General features: G+C 56.9%; 2 protein-coding genes across 5 annotated transcripts in view; one reads left to right on the top strand and one right to left on the bottom strand.

Annotated features, from left to right (window-relative positions):
* The window catches only part of IGHMBP2 (immunoglobulin mu DNA binding protein 2), a 43,110-nt gene extending 35,230 nt beyond the window's left edge, over positions 1 to 7,880 (top strand). For both annotated transcript variants that reach the window (XM_083839532.1, XM_083839533.1), the window contains exons 11-15: positions 1,649 to 1,743; positions 2,111 to 2,234; positions 4,265 to 5,098; positions 5,351 to 5,535; positions 7,387 to 7,880. In XM_083839532.1, the coding sequence (XP_083695658.1) occupies positions 1,649 to 1,743; positions 2,111 to 2,234; positions 4,265 to 5,098; positions 5,351 to 5,535; positions 7,387 to 7,584 (1,436 nt within the window). In that variant the 3' untranslated portion in view covers positions 7,585 to 7,880. The remainder of the gene's footprint in view (positions 1 to 1,648; positions 1,744 to 2,110; positions 2,235 to 4,264; positions 5,099 to 5,350; positions 5,536 to 7,386) is intronic.
* A 1,065-nt stretch (positions 7,881 to 8,945) lies between these two features.
* On the bottom strand, positions 8,946 to 19,284 carry SYT12 (synaptotagmin 12). Of its 3 annotated transcripts, none has more exons than XM_083839536.1 (8): positions 19,065 to 19,284; positions 15,009 to 15,073; positions 13,418 to 13,611; positions 12,888 to 13,280; positions 11,629 to 11,844; positions 11,391 to 11,511; positions 11,101 to 11,234; positions 8,946 to 10,412 (listed from the first exon to the last, which is right to left on the bottom strand). In XM_083839536.1, the coding sequence occupies exons 2-8, from the start codon at positions 15,043 to 15,045 to the stop codon at positions 10,239 to 10,241; spliced, it is 1,269 nt and encodes a 422-aa protein (XP_083695662.1). In that variant the 5' UTR covers positions 15,046 to 15,073; positions 19,065 to 19,284; the 3' UTR covers positions 8,946 to 10,238. The 3 variants fall into 3 exon arrangements, with proteins under 3 accessions (XP_083695662.1, XP_083695661.1, XP_083695660.1); XM_083839535.1 differs by lacking the exon at positions 19,065 to 19,284 and adding an exon at positions 18,018 to 18,167; XM_083839534.1 differs by lacking the exons at positions 15,009 to 15,073; positions 19,065 to 19,284 and adding an exon at positions 14,245 to 14,971.
* Between the last annotated feature and the right edge of the window lie 452 nt (positions 19,285 to 19,736).

Genomic DNA, 19,736 nt, shown 5'->3' with positions numbered 1-19,736 from the left:
CTGAGATGCAGGTAGGGCACCCAGGGAGCCAGGCAGTGGTGGCAGTGGGCAGCCGCGCTGGCTGCCTTGTTCCCTCGCAGAGACCTTTCTCCGAGCAGAGGCAGAGCTGAGGGCTAGGGCAGGGTGGGGAATCCCTGCAGCAGATACCTCACACAAGGTAAATAATACTGAGCACGGCACGAGGCTGTTGCAGAGAGGCTGTAGATGTGGCTCAGAATTGCCTCCCATTCATCTGCTGCTTTCATAAAGTCCCACGTGGCTGTTCTCCATGAATCTTCCCGAGACACCGAGCTTCCTGTGTTTTTCTGGCTTAAAAAATAGGTTTCATTATAAAGATTGAGTGTGAAGTCAGGCTCCATAGCCATTCTCATAAAGCAGGAGAAAATATGAAAATGAAGATGCTACCTCCTTTGCGTCCCTGCATTCACAGCAGGCTGAATGGATGTGATTTGCTATTCGGGGATGCTGCTCGTGCTCCTCTACACTTAGTCTGGCTGGATAGTGCTTGAGAGGCTCGTGGAGGGCCTTGGCCACCCCTGCCCACCACACGACACGCTTTCCCCAGTGGCTGAGCCACAGGCTTCTCTAGCCAGTCCCTCTCACGTGGCTAAAGAGAGCATTTGGCAACGCTGCTGCCTGCTTCAGGGATTCATTTGGTTTCCCTGCCGGTGCAGACCTAACACCACCAGCAACAGATTTCTGAGGTTCCAAGTCCCTCTCCGACAAGACAGGGAAAACAGACTGTAAAATACAAAGGCAGTTTATTACCAGTTTGATTATCCTTTTCGTGAAAATCCACTGGTGTTTTAGTGCCTCTCATTTTCTCGTGCACCAATTTCCATGGCCCCACTGAGACAGAGAAAGGCTCTTGCCCCCAGACGGAGATCTAGAAAAACTTGTTCAGGGATTCTAAGCAGGGGATTAAATGCAAGTCTCCCAAAATTTGGCAAGCTGCAGGTTCTGGATTTTTATACACGTGTTTTGCTGCAAAAGATGGTAAAGGCAGTCTGGCAGATAAACCAGTGAGATAGTTTACACTCATATTTAGCTTGGCCTTGTTAGATCTCTCTGAGGCAGCCACCAGCCTGAATAGCGAGCTGTTTGTGGCAGGCTGTCTGCAGAGTCTGGAAGCTCTGAGCCCACAGGTCTGAGCATGAAGGTTGTTTCTGTGACCACGGGGGTGGGCTGAAAAGTAAAATAAAACAAAAAGCTGGACTTCTTTCCGCTGCAGCCTAGAGAAGTAGATTTGCAGTGAGGTCCAGGGTCTCACTTCAGAGGGAGACTGATCTCTTGCCTGGATTATTGTTATCTCTTGGATTAAGGCGGAAGGGCCAGGGAAAGCTGGGGCTGTTCAGAAAGCTCTCTTCCTAAGCGTGAACGTAGACAGCTGGTGACTTGGCAAGGCGAGAAGCAGGCAGGGTGCAGCTCCAGGAGCGGGGCTGCGTAGCACATCACCATCTGTCCAAGCAGGCCGGGCTGGGAATTGTTGCTCCCATGCAGTGCTGGACCACAGGCAGTTCTTGCCTTGGTCTTTCCTCCCTGTTTATGAGGAGGTGGGCAAGCTTCTCCAAGCCACAGCACTCCCAAGCTGTTGGTTTCAGCAGCCTGAAACCATTCCCATCACTGTCCCTTCTGCTTTGTGCCCTAGGAGAGGTGCAGCTGGCCGGTTTGCACATCCAGGCTCTGGTGGAAGCTGGTGTGAAGGCACGGGACATTGCTGTTGTAGCCCCCTACAACCTGCAGGTGAGATGACCCTCTCGCAGCATCCCCTCTCTTTCCCCACGTGCACCGTAGTGGATTCAAACCTTGACACTTCGAGGCAGGATCCCAAAATATCCTCAGAAGCAGGAACGTGGAAGTCAGAAGCAGAAACCAAATTACATAATAAGCTTTTATGGCCAACTTCTCAAAATTTAAGCAACTCAAGGCCACGGAGGTGGTGTCAGAGAGCTGGGTTATTTTCCACTCCCAGCATCAGGAGCCAGCACTTGGGAGATGCAAGCACTCGTCCTTGTGGATTTGAGAGGAAGGCACTTCTCCAGAGCAATGTCATTTTAATGCTTTTCACCCGAGGCTTTTCTTTAAATGTGATGTATCTCATCTTTTCCAGGTGGACATGCTAAGAGAACACCTTTGCCACAGGTACCCAGAGCTGGAAATTAAATCAGTTGATGGTTTCCAAGGGAGAGAGAAGGAGGCAGTGGTCCTGTCGTTCGTGAGATCCAACAGGAAAGGTAAGAGTTTGCTGCTGAAGAGTAACTCCATGGGGAATGGGGAAGAAATGGGAACTGTGTGATTGCTGAAAGGTCACTGGTCTCGTTGCCAAGCGCTGTGGTTAAGTTTCAATTCTGACTGTCTCTAGCACTTCGCTCTGCACCAGTTTACTGGCAAGAAGCTTCCATTTCAGCTTTTTTTTTTTTTTTTCTTTAAATGAACACATTTGCTGTCACAATTGTAGAGGAAGGCTCCCATGCCAGGCAGCAGGTAAAAAGGCAGCCAGGACTGCTTAGTTTGAAGGTTTCCAGAATTGAGGCCTCAGAAATGATTGGAGTCCCAGGTGTGGCACGTATCAGGTTAGCACCACGCTTGCTGCAGTGCTGATGGCTTCATGCAGAAGGTGGAAATCCGTGGGGCTTGGAGACTATTTCGGGTCGCTCACTCGAAGAAAGTAGGAGCTGGCATTGCAAGTCACGCACAGAAAATGCTCCTTTTGGAAGCGAAATCTGGAGCGGAAAATCGAGTTCTTCCTTATCGGTGGCTGCAGTGGAAGTTAATAGCTGGAAAAAAGCTGCAGCCCCGGAGCCACCAGGCTCCTGTGCAGAGCCATCAGCCCGTGCCGCAGGGTTTTGTGGCAGCCAGCTCAAGCAGAGGGCACGTGTGGGATCGCCCCCCCGAACCACCTCTCTCCCCCGAGGGGTTCGCTGCCCTTTTCAAACCCAAAACGAGACACATCCCTCGCTGCACTGACTCGGCCGCTAATGCCGCTGAAGCCGAGACACCCAGCGTGTGCTGGGGGGGCTGATGTCTGGAAGAAAAAAAGGGGAAAGGAGGCATGGAAGGGGGAGGTGGTTTGGTGTTTTTAAAGAAAGCCTGGAGCAAGAAAAGCAGCACCGGGGGGAGGATGGAGGTGGGGTGCAGGACTAAGAATAGTCTTCATTCATGAGTGACTCACCTCGCCTTTGCTTAGTGGCTCAGCGGGAGCTGGTTGTCCTCTCCGAAGGATGTGGCCCCCAGCCCCGTTCTGGTGCACAGCGAGCAGACAAAGCACAGCCCAGTCCCTTTCCTGGGGCACAAGCAGCTTTTCGTGATGTCTGGGCACAGCTCTGGTCTGCACGGGACGCGAGAGATGCTGTTAGCACCCTGTGAGACCCGGGGGAGAAAAGCTCACCTATTTTGTGACCACATTTCTCAGCTCAGGGGAAGCTGGGCACGGTGCTGGCCCTGCGTGGCCATCCAGGAGCCAGCAGGAAGCCCTCGTGCTGGATCAGAGGAGCTGACCTTGCCCCTGCAGTCAGGGGAAAACGCATCAAAGAGCCCACAAACCGTTCCCTAAGCTGCAGAGCACGGAGAGGGAATCGCCCACACCCTGCTCCTTGAAGGCAGTGCAACGTGGACTGCTCGGCCACGGCAAGGCCAGGCAGACACGGAGCCAGGCTGGTCCCTGCAGCAGAGGAGACGTTAACTTCTTCCCTGCTGGCCTCCTCTTTATCCTCAGGAGCTGGAAACTCGAGAGCCGCCCACGCTGCCCTTCTCACTAGCAGATCCTCACTGAGTCATCCTGGCGTTTGCCAGCTCTCACTGCTTTTTCTCTGACGAAGTAGCCAGACAGCAGAAGCAAACCTTGCGGAGCTGCCTAAATGCCTGGTGCTGTCAGCCCTGCGTGCACCGGGAGCCTGGGGGCAGGCAGGGGGAGCTCGTCTGGGGCGGTGGATTTCTAATTTCTTCACCTGCAGCTCCCCTTCTGGTGCAAGGGGAGCCTCTACCACATCGCTCCCTAGGTGTTTGCTTTCTGGTCCCAGCCTAATCTCATGTCCTGGGCTACCCGTGAGATATTTCTCCTCCCCGTGTGCTCTGGGTGTCACCCAGCCCTCTCTTCCCACCCCAGGGGAGGAGCAGGGACCCCTGGCTCTGGCTTTCAGGCCGTGAACCAGAGGCAGAAGGATCACGGTGTGCCAGCGTGAGTCAGGAGCCCTGCACCCACCGACGGTGCTGAGCAGACACCCGGTGAGTGACCTGGGGGGGCCTCTTGCTTTCTTCCTGCCAGGTGAGGTGGGCTTCCTCGCGGAGGACCGGCGGATAAATGTGGCGGTGACCCGCGCCCGGCGCCACGTGGCCGTCATCTGCGACACGCGCACCGTCAGCAGCCAGGGCTTCCTGCAGCGCCTCGTGGCCTACTTCAGCCAGCACGGGGAGGTGCGCACGGCCTTCGAGTACCTCGACGGCCTCGTGCCCGAGAACTACTCCCACGAGAGCCACGGTGAGCGGCGGCAGGGCACGAAGCCCCCCGCGGCACCCGGCCCTGAGCCGCGGCCGCCCGCAGGGAGGAAGCCCAAAGCAGCAGCAGCCAAAGCAGCTCCGCGGAAGCGAGAAACGCCTTTCTCCCCGAGCACCAGCGGGCCTGGGAGAGAGAGCCCAGGGACAAAAGACGATACGAACACGTTTAAAACCACGCTGCTGGCCTTCCTGGAGAGCAGCGAGGCCCAGCTGGATTTCCCCCCGTCCCTCAGTTCGCACGATCGGATGCTGGTGCACCTCCTGGCAGAGGAGTACGGGCTGCAGCACGGGAGCACCGGGGAAGGCAAGGAGCGGTACGTCAGCGTCCGCAAGAAAGAGCTTGGGCAGCTTCCAGCACCCTCAGCTGCCACCTCCAGCCTTCGGCATCCCCTTCCTCAGCCGCAGGAACCTCCTGGGGAAGCTCCTGCCCCTGTCGAGACAGGAGGAAGCAGTGAGGGCTCGGGAAAAGTGGACCTGAAAAGCTTGCACCTGGAGAGAGTTCAAAGGGAGAAAGCAAGACGAGAGGAGATGGCAAGGAAGCTTCAGGAGCCCGGTGCTGGCCTTCAAGGCGGCAGCAAGAAGAAAGACAAGAGCGAAGCCAAAGGTAGGTCCTTGCTTCACAACCAACACCATTAATGATCCTGCTTGAATGGGTCTTGCTGCTTAATCCCCTTGGTTTTGCCTCCAGATCTCATGTGCGTGGGGGGCTTGGGATGTGGCTCCTGGAAATCTGCAAAAGGGGCTCCCTAGAGCTGTGCTGCTTCGCAGCAGCTGGGTCACAAGTCTTTTTTGGGGGTTTGTTCTCCACTTCCAAGCGGGTGCTTAAACCCCCATGTCTCTTCTGCCCTCTCTGTAGGAAAGCCAGCAGTCAAAACTGGGGTGGACAGCGCAACGGAAGAAGATATTGATGCTCTGATTTCTGCTGCCATTAAAGCTGACAACACCTGCGGCTTCCCCCGCTGCAAAGCCAGCGTTACAACCCTGGGCCAGCTCTGCCCCCACTGCAACAGACGCTACTGCCTCAGCCATCACGTCCCCGAGGTACGCGTGGGGCTGGGCAGCTGCCCAGGGACTCGAGCACCGTGGGGGCTGGAGAGGAGTAGGACGTGCCCAGCAGCACGGCTTTAACCTGAGAGTCGTCCCTGTCAGGCTCCCCAGAAAAGATTTCCTTGAAGGGGGGGGGGGGGGGTTAAAGCAGAACCAGCTCAAGAGTAGGCTTGTGATGGCCACTGAATCACTGTCTTCATAGAATGGCTTGGGTTGGAAGGGACCTCAGAGATCATCTAACTCCAGCCCCCTGCCATGGCAGGGATGCCACCCACCACACCAGGTTGCCCAGGTTCAGCCTGGCCTTGAACACCTCCAGGGATGGAACATCCACAACCTCTCTGGGCAGCCTGTGCCCGTGCCTCACCCCCCTCTGCGTGAAGAATTTCCTCCTAACCTCTGATCTTCCTTAGTCTTCTTCCTTGCTGTTCTTCCACAGCTGCTTGAAAGCCCCTCCCTCCTCAGATCTGGGAAGAAAGAAAGGAAGAAAACAAAGCCTGAACTGTTGTCAGGCTTTATCTTTTAGTTTTGGTGCCAAGGCAGACGGGTAGGTTTAAACCTCCAGGGCTGGCAGCGTGATGCTTCATGGTCAGCCAGCCCTGGGCTTTGAGCCCCTCAGGCAGAGCTGACGAGGCTGTGAAGAGTACTGGGGCTGAGAGGTGATGATTTTCCATTCATCCACAGCCTTGTGCTCCCCTCCTGCATCACCCAAGCGTAGCGCTTGGCCACATGGAGCCTCCCAGGGCTTAGCAACGTTTAGCAAGCCGACCTATAAATCATCAGCAGAGATTTTCCCCTTGTCAAATGCTATCTGTTTCCATGGCAAAGAATAGTTGTATTTATGGTCATTCACGGTCCGGGTGGGATGTGAATTTATTTCTTGCCGAATCGCCTCTCCCTGTTGAATTGTAATGAGAACTCCAATAAGAAACAATTGGAAGGATAAAATCCACTTCAGTGAGTTTTTCTTCCCTTTCAAAGCTCAGCCCTTTTTCTAGAGGTCGTCTGGCAAATAGCCTGGGACCTTCTACCCATGCCTGACCCTCAGGGGGGGATTAGCAGGGCCAGGAGCAGCTTGCCAGGCATTGCTCACAGTTCTTCTCTGCCACTGACCTGCCCCAGCAGCAGGGACAGAAATCTTTATCAGGGCACGGAGAGAACCAGCTGCTGCCTTCCAGGCTGTGTGTGTGTTCCTGAAAACATCAAATGATTTGGGGATAGACTGAGCAGAAGGGATGAACTTTTAAGAGCCAGTTTAGACCCAGTGAAGGTGATTCAAGCCAGTGTTGAACTTAACACGCAGTTGGGTCACCTTAAACGCAACCTGTGCTTCAGTGCAGGCAGGTTTTGTAAAAGGTTCACCTGCACAGAATGAGCCTTGTGATACCTTTGCTATTATCGTACAGACCAAACTACCCTAGCAAGGCAGATAACGTGGCTGAAAAGAGCTCTTCTCATTTCCCAAGTCACCTGTCCTGTTTCACTCCTTTTTCCATACTGAGAACATCAGGGAATGGGAGCTCAGTTTTGTTTCCAACTCACACGTAGGAACCATAAAAGATCCAGCTCCTCACATGATGAGTGGAAGTTTCCCCCAAACATTGGAAGTTTTGTGAAGGCGACACTTCAGCTGTCCAAAAGGCTGATTTACCCACTGTGCAGATCCTGCAAGGAAAGAAATTACCGTTCTGTTTTTGTTCCTTGTTAGAGGAGCTGTAAATAAATGGGAGGCGGTCTTAGGGAGTACGAAGCAGGTGGAAGAGGACCTCCAGGCTCCAGCCACAGAAACGCCAGGCTCCCACGTGTGCCCTGTTTCCCACCCGTGTCCCTCCTCTCTCCCCCCAGGTTCACGGCTGCGGGGAGAAGGCCAAGGCACACGCACGGCAGAGGATCAGCAGGGAAGGGGTTCTCTACCCTGGGAGCGGCTCCAAAGACAAGTCCCTGGACCCCGCCAAGAGAGCCCATCTCCAGCGCCGCCTGGACAAGAAGCTCAGCGAGCTGACCAGCCAGAGAAAGAGCAAAAAGAAAGACAAGGAGAAATGAAGGTGCTGGTTACTTCTCTCTTAGGTTAACAGGTCAGGCTACGAACACCAAAGATGCACCAAAGGGTGGTGCTGAGCCCCACAGGAAAAGGGGAGCTCGTTCTGGGTGGCAGACAGCTTGGAGCCAGCGTGCCATAGACTGCTGAATAAATAGTCACCGGGCCTCTCGAAACCCCAGAGCTGCAACGGAGGAAGGCGAGCACTTTCCTTTGTCCCAGTTACCCTTATTGACAAAGTAATGGATGTACACAGAGAGGCTGCAGCGTGCCAATAAAGACGGATGTTAAAACACCTAAAGCAATCAGCTGTCACTGTGACATTTCTCCTGCTCCAGCAAAAAGATAAATGCCTGTGGGCAGTGGGGGCGGGGGAGGAACTGAAAAGCCCCAGGTGACCCTCTCCTTTCGGGAGGATGACTAAGGAAATGGATGCCTCCAGCTCTGTCCTCCCAGCTCCTGTCCCTCCTGGACCCATTACCTGGCCCTGTACCCCCCGAAATAATCCATCCACCACCCTGCTTTGCTGCCTGCTGAGCCTCAGCTCCGTAGCATCTCCTCCACAGCCCCCAGCGCCATTGTCCCCTCTCCTCGATGGCTCGAGGAGGTCCTGATGACCCACACATCTTGAACCACCCCCGAGAAGTGGCTCAGAAAGCCACTTACTGTCCCCAGGGCAGCACATGAGTGTCATTCTAGGAGGAAGGGAAAGCTGCTGAGAAGCCTGCACAGAGGAGGGACTGGAAGAGGAGCAGCAAAACCACCAAACCATACGTGCCTTGGCATTTCAGAGCTCTGCAGCTCTTGCCCACCAGTGATTTCAGCCTCACTGAACACCAGGGGAAGGCACTCATCTCATCCTGACCAAAAAAAAAAAAAAAGCTCAGCAATTTGCAGGGGCTGCACGTTAGGCAAACCTTCCTATTTCTTTCTTTCTTCCCAAACGCTAGGTGAAGTAGCTAATAAGCACGTTTTTCCCCTCAAATCTCGGTGCCTGTCAGTACCGGCTGTGCAAAAATAAATAAACAAAAAAAAAAAAAAGCGATGCTGAGCATCACTTGGCTCGTGCCCCGGTCCCCAGGGCCAGCCATGTGTCAGCTCGCAGAGGGACGGCGCCGGCTCACGCGGCAGCTGCGTGGTGGCAGCAGATGGGACATGGGGGGCTCCTGGAGGGAGAGGTGGGGAGGAGGAAGAGCGTGGGAGAAATAAAATCTGTGCCTCTGCGAGCAGCGCTGGGTGCGCACGGGGGAAGGAGCCAGCGCAGCACATGCGAGGGGTTGTGTGGGGGGAGAGCAATCGCAGCCTCGTGCCAAAACAACGGTCAGACAGGGAAGACAGAGGAGCAGAGAAGAAAATCACTGCCAGCTCAGGGTACCACCGTGGTATTATCTTTAATCACGGCTAAATGGCTCATTCACACTTTTATACTTTTTTTCCCAGCTCAAATCATTCAAGCAACCCAATGCCTCACCTAGCCCACCCTGTGGAGCCAGCTCCCTGGCAAACGGCCCCCACACCCCCCCCCCAGGTTTCCCTGCCTGGCTTTCTGCAGGCAACCTGCGGGCAGAGACCAGCCGAGGCTCTGCTGCGAGCACGGGATGCGTCCCCAGAGCATCCTCTGCCTGCCAGCTCCCTCCATCTGTCAGCCTCCAGAAAACAAGGGGGGGTAATCGGCTCCCCAAAAAAGCTAACTTCATGTAGGGGACCTTGCTTGGGACAGGAGCCCACAGGCAGACAGTGCCCAAAGAGTTTTGTTTCCCTCCTTTCCCCCTGAAACAGGAGATAGGCTTAAAAATTAGGAACCTGGGCGGGTCTCTGGTGCCTGTTGGACTTGGCCCTGCTGTGGGGGCAGCCCAGGGGTTATTTCAGCTGGGAAAAGGGCTGGGGTGGGGACAGGTGCCCCTGCTCACATTTAACCTTTAGGGGATGACTCAGGCTGGACTTGACCTCAAACCCAAGGAGTTTAAAGACCGCTCATCAAGTCCTAACACCCCTCAGCAGCCAGCAGCATCTGCCTTGATTTATGCTGCCGGAAAGGCAATGGAAGGAAAGAAAAGATATATAACAACTGTTTGGTTTTTTTCTGCTGTTATTTCTCCCTTTTTCCTTGCAATTTGAAGTGGTTCAGCCCTGGTGCAGTGCACCGAAATCCCTCTGAAACCCAACAGAAAGTCCCCACGTGCCGAGAGAAACCGCACAGTGCCGGCATTTATCGCCCCCCTCGGCGTTTTCCCCTCACTTGCCCCAAAAGCGCCTTCCGAAGCAGCCCGTCGCGTTCCCCCCAGCGGTCCCCAGAGGCCACGTTTGGGGTCACCACTGGTTTGAGGAGCCCGGCGGGGGGCATGCAGGATGCTCGGGAGCCTGGCAGGCAGCCGGGCAGCAGTTTGGGGAGGATTTTGCTGGTTTTGGTCCTTCCTCGGCGGGTCCCTTGGCAGCTTCCAGCGCATGCGGATGGGAAGAGACGCGGACAGGAGTTTCTCCATCCTCCTCCCCGTCGAGGCTTTCGGCAGCGGGATGCTCAGGCCGAGGCGTGCCGGCAGCTCTGCCTTTTTGGCCAGCCCCAGACCTCTGGACACGGCGCTCGGCCGCCGTCCACGGGGCAGAGCCGGCGTCGGGGTGCAGGGTCCCGGGGCGCGCGGGGCTCCCCCCGCCAGCACCCTTAGTTCCTCCGCAGCGGGTGCCACATGGACACGGGCTTCCTCAGCGTGGCCAGCATCTGGTTCCAGTGGGTGATGCCCATGCCGCTGGCCGCCGGGCCGATGAGGACGTGGCCCGTGTTGTCGGCGCGGCCGTCCTCGCCGCTCTCCGCCACCGTCACCCGCAGGGACAGGTCCTGGGGGGGGGGGGGGCGTGGGGACATCGGGGTGGGGCGGCACCCCCCCCATATGTATGTATCCCCATACCACCAGCCACATGCACATATAAATGTGCCCCCCCCAATACCATCCCATATACATCCCCTCTACTTCCCACCCCATAAATGCACATCCACCCAAACCCCGGGTATTCCCCTACACCCCTGCCCGGCTCGTACACACATCCCTGTGTCCTCCCCCCTCTACATACTGGAAAACCACGTGTGCCCATCCCCACACACAGCCTTACCCTTTACGTATACATCCCCCTAACCTCCCATCCCGCAGGTACTCATCACCCGACTTCCCCCCACACCCCCTGAACCCGGATATGCACCCACCTACAAACACAACCACACTCCATACGAATTCCCTATACCATACACCCCACACAACACATCCCACCAGCATCCATACCCTGCACATACACGTGCCCTCCTATAGCCATACCCCATACATACACATCCCCCTACACCCCAAAATCATAAATGCCCATCCCTGCGCACGTAACCATACCTGATACCTGCACGTCTCCTGTACCACCACCCCACCCGTACACACCCTGCTGAATCATATATGCACCCCACATCCCCTACGATTCCCTCTCCCCCCGCTAGCACGGGGATTTGGGGCCCCATGGAGCAAGACCCCCAGGCTGGGACAGACCTGGAGCACAATGGCTGGCACCGAGAAGATCATGGCCTCGTTGAACACGGGGTTGTTGTCGTCCCTCTTCACCGCCGTCTTCTTCTTGCTGATCTTCCTCCCGTCCTGCAGCAGGTAGACTTTGACGAAGGGATCTGCTCGGGAGAGAACAGCCGGAACGTTGAGCCAGTGACCTCCCCGGGTGGCTCTGCCACCCCAAGGGACATCCCCAGCGAGCACGGGGACACACCGGGATGAGCACCCACCTCCAGCTCGGAGGAGACGCGGACCCGCGCTGGCCCCCTGCTCACCTGCGGTCACTTTGCCGTTGGTCCACACGAGGTTTTTGGCTTTGACCACCACCACCGTCAGGCGCTCGGCCGTGGGCAGGTAGCTCAGAGACAGCAGGATCTCCCCCACCGTGTCCACCGCCTGCGGGACACACCAACCCTCCAGGAGAGGGACAAAAAAAGAAAAAAAAAAAAAAAACAAAAAAAAAACCAACAAGCCAAACCCGGGCACGCAGAGCCTCGCCGCCACCCCGCTCACCTTGTTCATGTCCTGCAGGTAGAGCCAGGCGTTGAAGGGGCGCAGGGCCAGGTCCAGGTCGGAGAGCTTGAGCTCAGCCACCCCGGTGCTGACGTTCCTCTCGTCCTCGTCGATGCCGAAGACAGAGAAGCGCAGGCTGTTCTCCTCCAGCGCCGCCGGGTCCAGCGGGATGGAGAAGCGCTCGTCGAAGGCCACAGCGTAGGCGCTCCGCTGGATCTGCCGCGGGGAGAGCCGAGGGGCTGGATGGAGAGGGGCCCCCCGCGCCGCCACCACCGTCCCCTCTGCCCACCTCACCCCCCTGAGACCTCCTAAGGCGACTTGCCCGCACTCCCCCGCCAGCTCTGCCCAACCTCCGCAGTCCCCAGGGGATTAAAGTGCCTCTGTGGGAAAAGCAGATCTGCAGAAAATTTGCTTTATAGCACTGATCGCTCTCGGTTTACAGCCTATGTTGTATTTTGGGGACGTCTGGATGAAAGCTACTATAAGAAATTTTAGCCATCATTTAAAAATAAAACAAAAACAACAATAAAAAAACAGGTACTGCAGAGCATTAAAGGAAAAAAAAAGACTTTATGACTTGTCTCAGGATTGCAAAAGAGGGTAAATAGGGCTGGTAAATTATGAATAATGATGCTAAATAATAAATATCTCCAGAGCGTAAATACAGAACCTGATCTTGGGATGGAAAAATGGTCTTAAAAGAGTGCTGGGAAAATAGTTCGCTGTCTTTTTGTGCATCTCCACCCCCAGGGAAGTGGGTTTCTTCAGTGGGATGGGGCTTTCTGCTCCATTCTGGAACAGCCTGATAAAATCAAGCTGGCAGACCCAGAGGCTTTCCAAAATGCCTCTGCAAAAAGCCAAGATGCCAAGAGGCAACTGGGGGCTCCTGCTTTCCCAGAGCACTTTTTGAGGTGTTAAAAAAAAAAAAAAAAAGGAGTTTTTTTCCCCCCAAAACCAGCTCTGACCATGCCTGCAAAGAGGGAGGAATGCTGAGGTAGTCCCGTTGCCTTTTTATCTGACTGTGCAAAATTTTTGACCGCCCCATCACATGCAGAGAGGGACTCCAGGACTCATCCCCCTCCAGTTCCCATCTGGGACCCCTGCCACCCGAAAACCCCGCAACCAGCCCCAACCTCAGCGGTGGCTCAGCACAGGTGAGCCCGGACCCCTTTCCACCCCAGGACACGTCACCACCCTGCACGCCCGCGTTGCGAGCAGCACCGCGCCCACGCGGGGTTTTCGGGGAAGGAGACGCTCACCCGGGAGATGCCGACGATCTGCTCGGCCGGCAGCAGGCTGATGCGCATGAAGCAGGACTCAAAACGCGTGTCCTCCTTCTCCAGCAGGTCCTTGCCCTGCAGCAGCATCACGTGCAAGGTGGCCGCCTTCCCGTCGTACTCCATGGACACCTCTACCTGCCCCACGGTGACGTCCTGCCCGAAGTTGTTCCCGATGGAGGAGATGGAGCTGAGCGAGTCGGCCGAGACGGATTTCTTCAAGGGGCCGTAGGGGGCCAGCCCCAGGTCTTTGCTCATCAGCTCCAGGCTCCCCAGCTCATTGATGCTGTCGAAGGTGTCAGCCGTCCGCAGGCTGGCTTGGCGGACGGGCGACGTCTTCTCCAGCCCCCGCTGCGAGCCCGTGGCGGCCCCGCGCTGCGAAGGAGAAGCAGTCACTGCCGCTTGGTCCCCTCCTTGCAAGAAGCACTTCTGCACCTCCAGCAACTCCGAGTTTGCACCAGGAGCAGCACTGAGCCCAGCTCCCCACGCCTGATTTATTTATTTTTTTTTACCTTGTGCTTGACATCCGAGCACGCCGCCCCGTATTTCTGCTCCAGGTAGCGGTAGTCATAGTTGGGGAAGGGGGACGGCGCCGGGTAGCTGCCGGAGCGCCAGAGCTTCCACAGGTTGATGGCCGCGATCCCCAGCAGCGCCAGCGCGCCCGCGGCGTAGATGCCGACCTCCCAGCGCGGCGGGCTGGTGGCCACTGCAAGGGGACAGAGGCACCGTGAGCCACCCCGCAGAGGGGGCTTCGGCCACGTCCCGGCCAGGAGCCCCTCATCCCCTTCATGTGGGATCAGCTGCAGAGGCTGGGAATTAATTGAGGCTGCCCACGGGTTGAAAAAGGGTGGTGGGCAGTGCTTTGCAAGCCTAGAGTCGCAGATTTTTGGCCAAGCAGCCCCTGGGAGGTGAGGCGCACGCGAGTTTCTGCCCCGCTCCCCAGCAAGCAACGTCGGTGAATGGCTGCAGCACCCCCGGGACGCAGGGAGCTCCTGGCAGCAGGCGCAGCCCCGTCCCGCTCACAGCAATCCCGCATCGCCTTCCTGCTGAAGGGAACTGCTCGGGATGCCCAAAAAAAAAAAAGAAGGAAAAAAAATCGGAATGGGAAAAAAAATTGGAAATGGGGGAAAAAGAACCCTAAGGGTAAGTGATGGGAGAAGCAGAGGAAAAAGCCTGGCTGGAGGCTGCGAACCGGGTCGGCTGTGATGGCACAGCGAGCCGTCGGTGCTGCATTGCAGCAGCCTCCATCGCCCGAGCGATTCGAGCAACGCCGGTGGCTCAGCCTAACAAGAAGAAAAGGAGGGGAGGTGGGGGGGGGGGGGGGAAGATTTGTGATTACTGAGCGCTGCCGGGGGCCCCCCAGCGCTGCCTCCTGTGTCACGCCACCGTGCTCCTGCCTTCAGCGGCGGCTTCAGAGGCAGAAGGAGCCGAAGCCAGGCTGGTCCCATCACAGCTTTATGCCCCCCACCTGCTCTGGCAGGAGACAACAGCTGTTGGTACCCCAAGCAGCGAATTCTGGTCCCTCGAAAGGACCACGAGCAGCCCAGAGGGACTTTGTGGGATAAAAGCTTGGGGCAGAAGCCAGGTCCGGCTTCCTCCATCCCTGTCCAAGCACGGCTTAGGTTTGTGCAGGGCTGTGGTGCATCCCCCTGCATCCCTGGGGGGTGATGGTGCTGGGGGAAGCGCTGTGGCTCCCCTCTTCCTAGCGCACTCCCACGCACAGAGGTGCTCGGCGGCAGCCCGCTTTGCCAAATTCACAAAATCCTGTTATAGCACGGGGGCAAAACTGGGGCAAAACCCAACCCTTTCTGACTCCTGCTTCTGAATAACTCCAGGCACAAAACCCAGCTGTGCTCTAAACCCACTTCCTACGAGTAACCTGCCCATTTTTTAGGGCAGGGTGCCTAATACCGGGAAGTTTAGGAATTTTCCTTTTTCAGTTAAAAAAAGTCAGAAGATTAAACTCCATGCTCATGGGCGACACAGAGGGGCTCCTGCTGAAAGCAGCGGGGACCAGCAGCCCTCCTGCAGGGCTGTGTGCGCCAGCACCAAGGGCTCAGCCCCTCCCCAAAATCCCTTCCCGGAGCTCATTAAACCACTCACCGCTCAGGCGGTACCTGCCCGCGTGGTCGCTGTCCATGGCAAGCACTCCTCGCTAGCGGGACAGCCTGCGGTGCACAGGGAAAAGCAGTTAGGGTAAGAGGAAAAAAATAATTAAATTGTCTTTTTTTTTTTTTTTTGTCTTTCTAAGCAGGGATGCTAAATAGCTGCTCAATGACTTTTCTCTATTACCTTCCTCACCGGGAGGGGTTTTCCCAGGTGAACTCTACGTGAGACCCAAACTAGACCCGAACCACGCTCATGGCCAGGGAGGAAGAGCTGGATTTGCCTGGTGGCTGAAGATTTGGGTACCATCTTCCAGCTCAGCTGGGCTATCGATGAATTTGGGCATCCAGGGGGCAGCCGATCCCCCAGCCCATCCGGGTTTGGAGTTTAACAGGATGATCGGAAATTGCAGCGTTTCATAGCGTAAAATATGAGCCCCGGTAGCCTGATGTGACTGGCAGACCTCCACTAAGGGCAACAGGGTCCAGCAGGAGAAGGGTTTTCTGAACATAACAGGGTCACAAGGCATCCCGAAACAGCAGCAAGGCTCGGAGATGCCCACCTCGCCCCAGCCTCGCGCCTCGGTCGCGCCGTGCCTCAACGCTCGGCTGAGAACGGGCACCTCGTGTCACCCCGGGGCTGAGCGCCACGAGGGACGTCCAGCACTGCGAAACCAGGTGGTGACAAGCACAACGCCACGGGGGCTCACCCAAAACAGACCCCTTTATCTGCTGGAAAACCACCTCGCCTAAGAGGTTTCATTTTCTGGCTTTTTGAAACTGTGAAAATAAAAGAAGTTTAGAGGAACGAGTTTCTCTGCAAAAGTGCAAATATCCCTTGTCAAAAATGCTCCATTTCCTTCAAAGCCGTTCCCCCCGTGACAGCGTTTTGTGAGGAGCTGTGAGGACAAGCAGCAGCTCCAGCAGATTTCCGAGGCATCCCCATGAGAGCCGCCGACTGACTGCAGCATTCATCGGAGGAATTAAATGAGCTGGTATTTCCCCCAGCAGCAAGACGACGACAGCCTTTCCTGGGCACGCAAACAAAGGTGCAACCAGAGCTCAGGAGGAGATTTACAGCTTTTTGTGTCAAGCCAGGCTTTCCCCACCTGTTTGGTTTTTGTTTTTTGTTTTTGTTTGGTTGGTTGGTTGATTGGTTTTTTTTAAGTTTTTTTCTTGGTGGGACATCGGGATCCAGGTATCGCAATGGGGTCAGGGCAGCTCTGCTCTCCTTGAGAGCTGCTGCGATGGGACATGGGGCTTCTCCTGCTTGGGGGAATAAAACAGCTCAAAGGGGGAGACCTGCCAGTGAAGCCACGTGTCTGCTGATAGAGGGGGGGCAATTCCCTCAAAATTAAGAGGGCTGACACCCCCGCTTGCCCTCGCTGCTGTGACCACTCAAGGCTAGAAGACGCTCGCACAAGGGGTCTGCGTGGTCCCAGCACGCCTCAAGCACCGCGGGTAAATTCAGGACATGCCGCAGAGTAAGCTGCAGCCCCCAAAAGTCATAATCCAAGTTATAAATGGCAGCAGTGATCTCCATGCAAACCTTGCCTGCTGCCCCTGGTCGCCCAGCACGGGCAAGCTCCGTCCCCTCCACCCTCCAGCACAATCCCCACGTCCTGGGCTCTGAGCAGGGCTTCTCCATCCCCCCCAGTCCATCCCCAGCCTCCTGCCAGAGGGTGAAAGCCTCGATCCGCAAGGCAGAAAAGTAGGATGGGGTTTGCTGATGGTGAGTTGGTTAATAAAAATAAATCCAAGACCTGACCCGAGGGGTCGGGCTCTGCCCCTCACCGTGCTGAGCCCTGAAGGCAGTCCCACCGCGCTCCCCCTCCCACGGTTACTGCTGCAGGAGGTGAGGGCAGCAGCCACCTCCCCGGCAGACCCTCACTGCAGGCACCAAGCAGTGCCCCAATCTTCCCCGTTTTTCACCCAAAGAGGACCCCGCACCACCCCACGCCTCCCGCAGCCACAAGGCAGCGCTCGGTGGCATTGGTGCTCCGAGGGGCTACGGAGCCACGGCGGGCACAGGCCTGGATCCATCCCAACACCAATTGCTGGCTTTTTTTTTTTTTTTTTAAATTTTATTTTTAACCTGTGCTGGTTAAAAGCAGGGAAGAAGGAAATCCTCGGGACTCTCCTCACCTCCATCCTTAGCCGGGCAGCAGCAGCGTTTGCATCCCCGGCAGTGCCTGGGAATGCAGCAGAGCCCGGCCCAGCGAGCCGGGGAAGCCGATGCTGAGCCCAGGGGGTGGCTCCGGGGTTGAAGCAGCCCCCAGCTCCTCCAAGGGGTGCCAGGCTGAGCTCCTTCCACACCAGGAATTTCCAGCGCGATGCCAGGCTGGGCTCCTCGCCCCGGCTGCGGGGCGCAGCGCCTGCTCACAAGTGCAACGAGCTGGGCAGCCTCTGCCCCGCATCACCCAGAGCGAGGAGGTTTTTGCCCTAAAGGTTTTGCCCTAAAGCAGTCCAAACCCCCAGCCAAGCAGGCTGGGGGGAGCAGGGGCCCCAGTCACGCCACGTTTCTGTAGGGTTGCTCCGGAAAAGCATTTCCCTCCTGGTTCATCCTCGTGGCACCACAGCCAGGGCATCGCTCAGCCCTGGGGTCTTGCATCCGCACCCACCCGGGGTACCCCAAATCCCCCTCTCCTGCCTCCCAGGGACCCCCGGGTCCACCCAGCGCCCTCTGCTCCCCCTTCGTAGCACCTTCGGGCTCTTCCCTTGCTCCCCCCAGGGTATTTTTCTGCTTCAGGACCCGTGTGCAGGAGGCGACGTGCATTGCAATAAGCTCAGAAAGCTGCACCGGCGAACCCCCCAAAATAAATAAATAAGTAAAAAAAAAAAATAAAAAATAAAACCGCGACCCCAAAACACTGCAAGGGGGCGAGAAGATGCTCTGCAGGGGTCGCATCCCCTGCCTGGGGGGGTGGCGTGGACCCGACGGGGGTTTCCCCCCCCGCCTCCCCCTCTCCCCCCCATCACCACCACCAACCCCGCGTCTCGGACTCACCGCTCCTTTGGGGAGAAAAGGGAGAAAAAGCTCATTTTGCGGCCGGGGGGTGCTGGCAGCGGGCGGCTGGAGCGGGGACTGCGGGAGGGGCCGCCCCCTCCCGCCCCCCAGGTGCGGCCCCAGCCGCCGCCCGCCCCCTGCAGCCCCCGGCCCCGCCGGGCGGGTTTGGGATCGGCTGCTGCTCCCCCCCATCCCGCCCCTTCCTCGCGTTTGGGTTTCCCCCAGCCACCAGCATCCTTCAGCCCCGGGGTCCTGCATCAGATAAGGCACGGGATGAGACAGATGCAGTGAAAACCCAAATCCCCCCCCTCCTGCCCCCTAGGGACCCCCAGCTCCATCCCCAGCCCTTTGCTCCCCTCTTGTAGCATCCTTCAGCTCATCCTTCAGCTGCTTCAGGACCCGTATCCCCTCCTCTTCCCTCCCGCAGGGGTGATGCTCTCCTCCATAAGGCTTTTTACGGGCTATGGCTTGAAATCGTTACCCCAGAGCCAAAGGTTTGGCTCCTCGCCTGTCCTTAATGCGGGCTCCGGGGCTTCAGGTCCCTTCCCACCGCTGCAGGACAGAAACCACCGCGCTCCTCGCCCCTCTTCCACCCCTGGACCCCGGGGGGAAACTGGGCAAGGTCCCGGCTCTGCCCCTTCGGCCACAAAACCCACGGGTTCTCCTCTCCCTCAGCGCAGCACAAGTCAAAGGCTCATCCCGAAAACGCCAATTCCGTGGGATTTGTCCCCAAAAAGCCCTTTGATCGGAGACCAAAAGCTCAGCACCCCCTGGCAGGCGCCGTCTGCTGTGGCAGAGGAACTGGTCAGCAGCCAAACCTCCCCGAGGTGCTCCTACGGGGTGGGATGGAGAGCCTGCCTTCTCCTCTCCTAGCCTCGGAGCCCTGTGCTCAGCCTCTTTCCTACTCCAAATGCCGGGCCACCACTCCGCAGGAGCGAGTAGTAATTCCAAACAGAAAGATTCAATTTGCTCAAATTAGTGAAAAAATAATAATTGCAATCTGGGGAGGAAAGAAAACCCTTTGCCCCAAGGAAAAGGCCAGCTCACCTGGTGCACAGCAGCGTGATGCTCCAGGAGCTTTACTTCCCAGGAAAACCCACCAAATCCTTCCTGGCGGAGAATTCATCTTTAGGGAGAGATGGTTTTTAATTTCCTCATAGATAAAAAAGAAACAAAAACCAACAATGGACTGAATTTCAACTGCAGCCCCGTTTTGGGTGGGAGCTGAACCTCGTCCCCCAGCTGAGAGCCCTCTCCAGGAGCACGGGTTCCCCCCGAAGCAGCCCTTCCGCCTGACGTACAAAAGGCAGCTGGAAATTGAGCTGGCGAGGGTTTCTTCCTTCCTCAGATCCCAAACCTAAGAGAGGAGAAGCGTTCCCAGGGGCCGGCAGCCGTCCGTCTCCGCAGCCCCGGACACCAGCACCCTCTTGTGGGGCCTCCTTGGGCTCAGCCCCGTCCCCGGCTGACCTCCAGAGAGCTGGGGTTAGCCAAATTCAGTTTGGCCAGTATCTCACGGCCATCTGAGAGCAACGTAAGGCACCCAAGTGGCCCTATGAAAACGTTTTGTTAATACCAGGGGGACACGGTGGAGGTACCTCAAGCAGCTTCTGCTCGCAGCGGCACGCTCAGCCAGCTCGCTAGGAAGTAAAGAGCTCCTTATTTCTGGTCAAAACACTCCTGGAAAAGCCCCCCAGCAGCAGCCAGCTGTGCGTCAGGCAT

This window comes from Anser anser, assembly GCF_964211835.1.
Source record: "Anser anser genome assembly, chromosome: 5".
NCBI classification, from domain to species: domain Eukaryota; kingdom Metazoa; phylum Chordata; class Aves; order Anseriformes; family Anatidae; genus Anser; species Anser anser.
The sequence above is the reverse complement of the archived record's forward strand: the minus strand, read 5'-3'. Positions and strand labels throughout refer to the sequence as shown.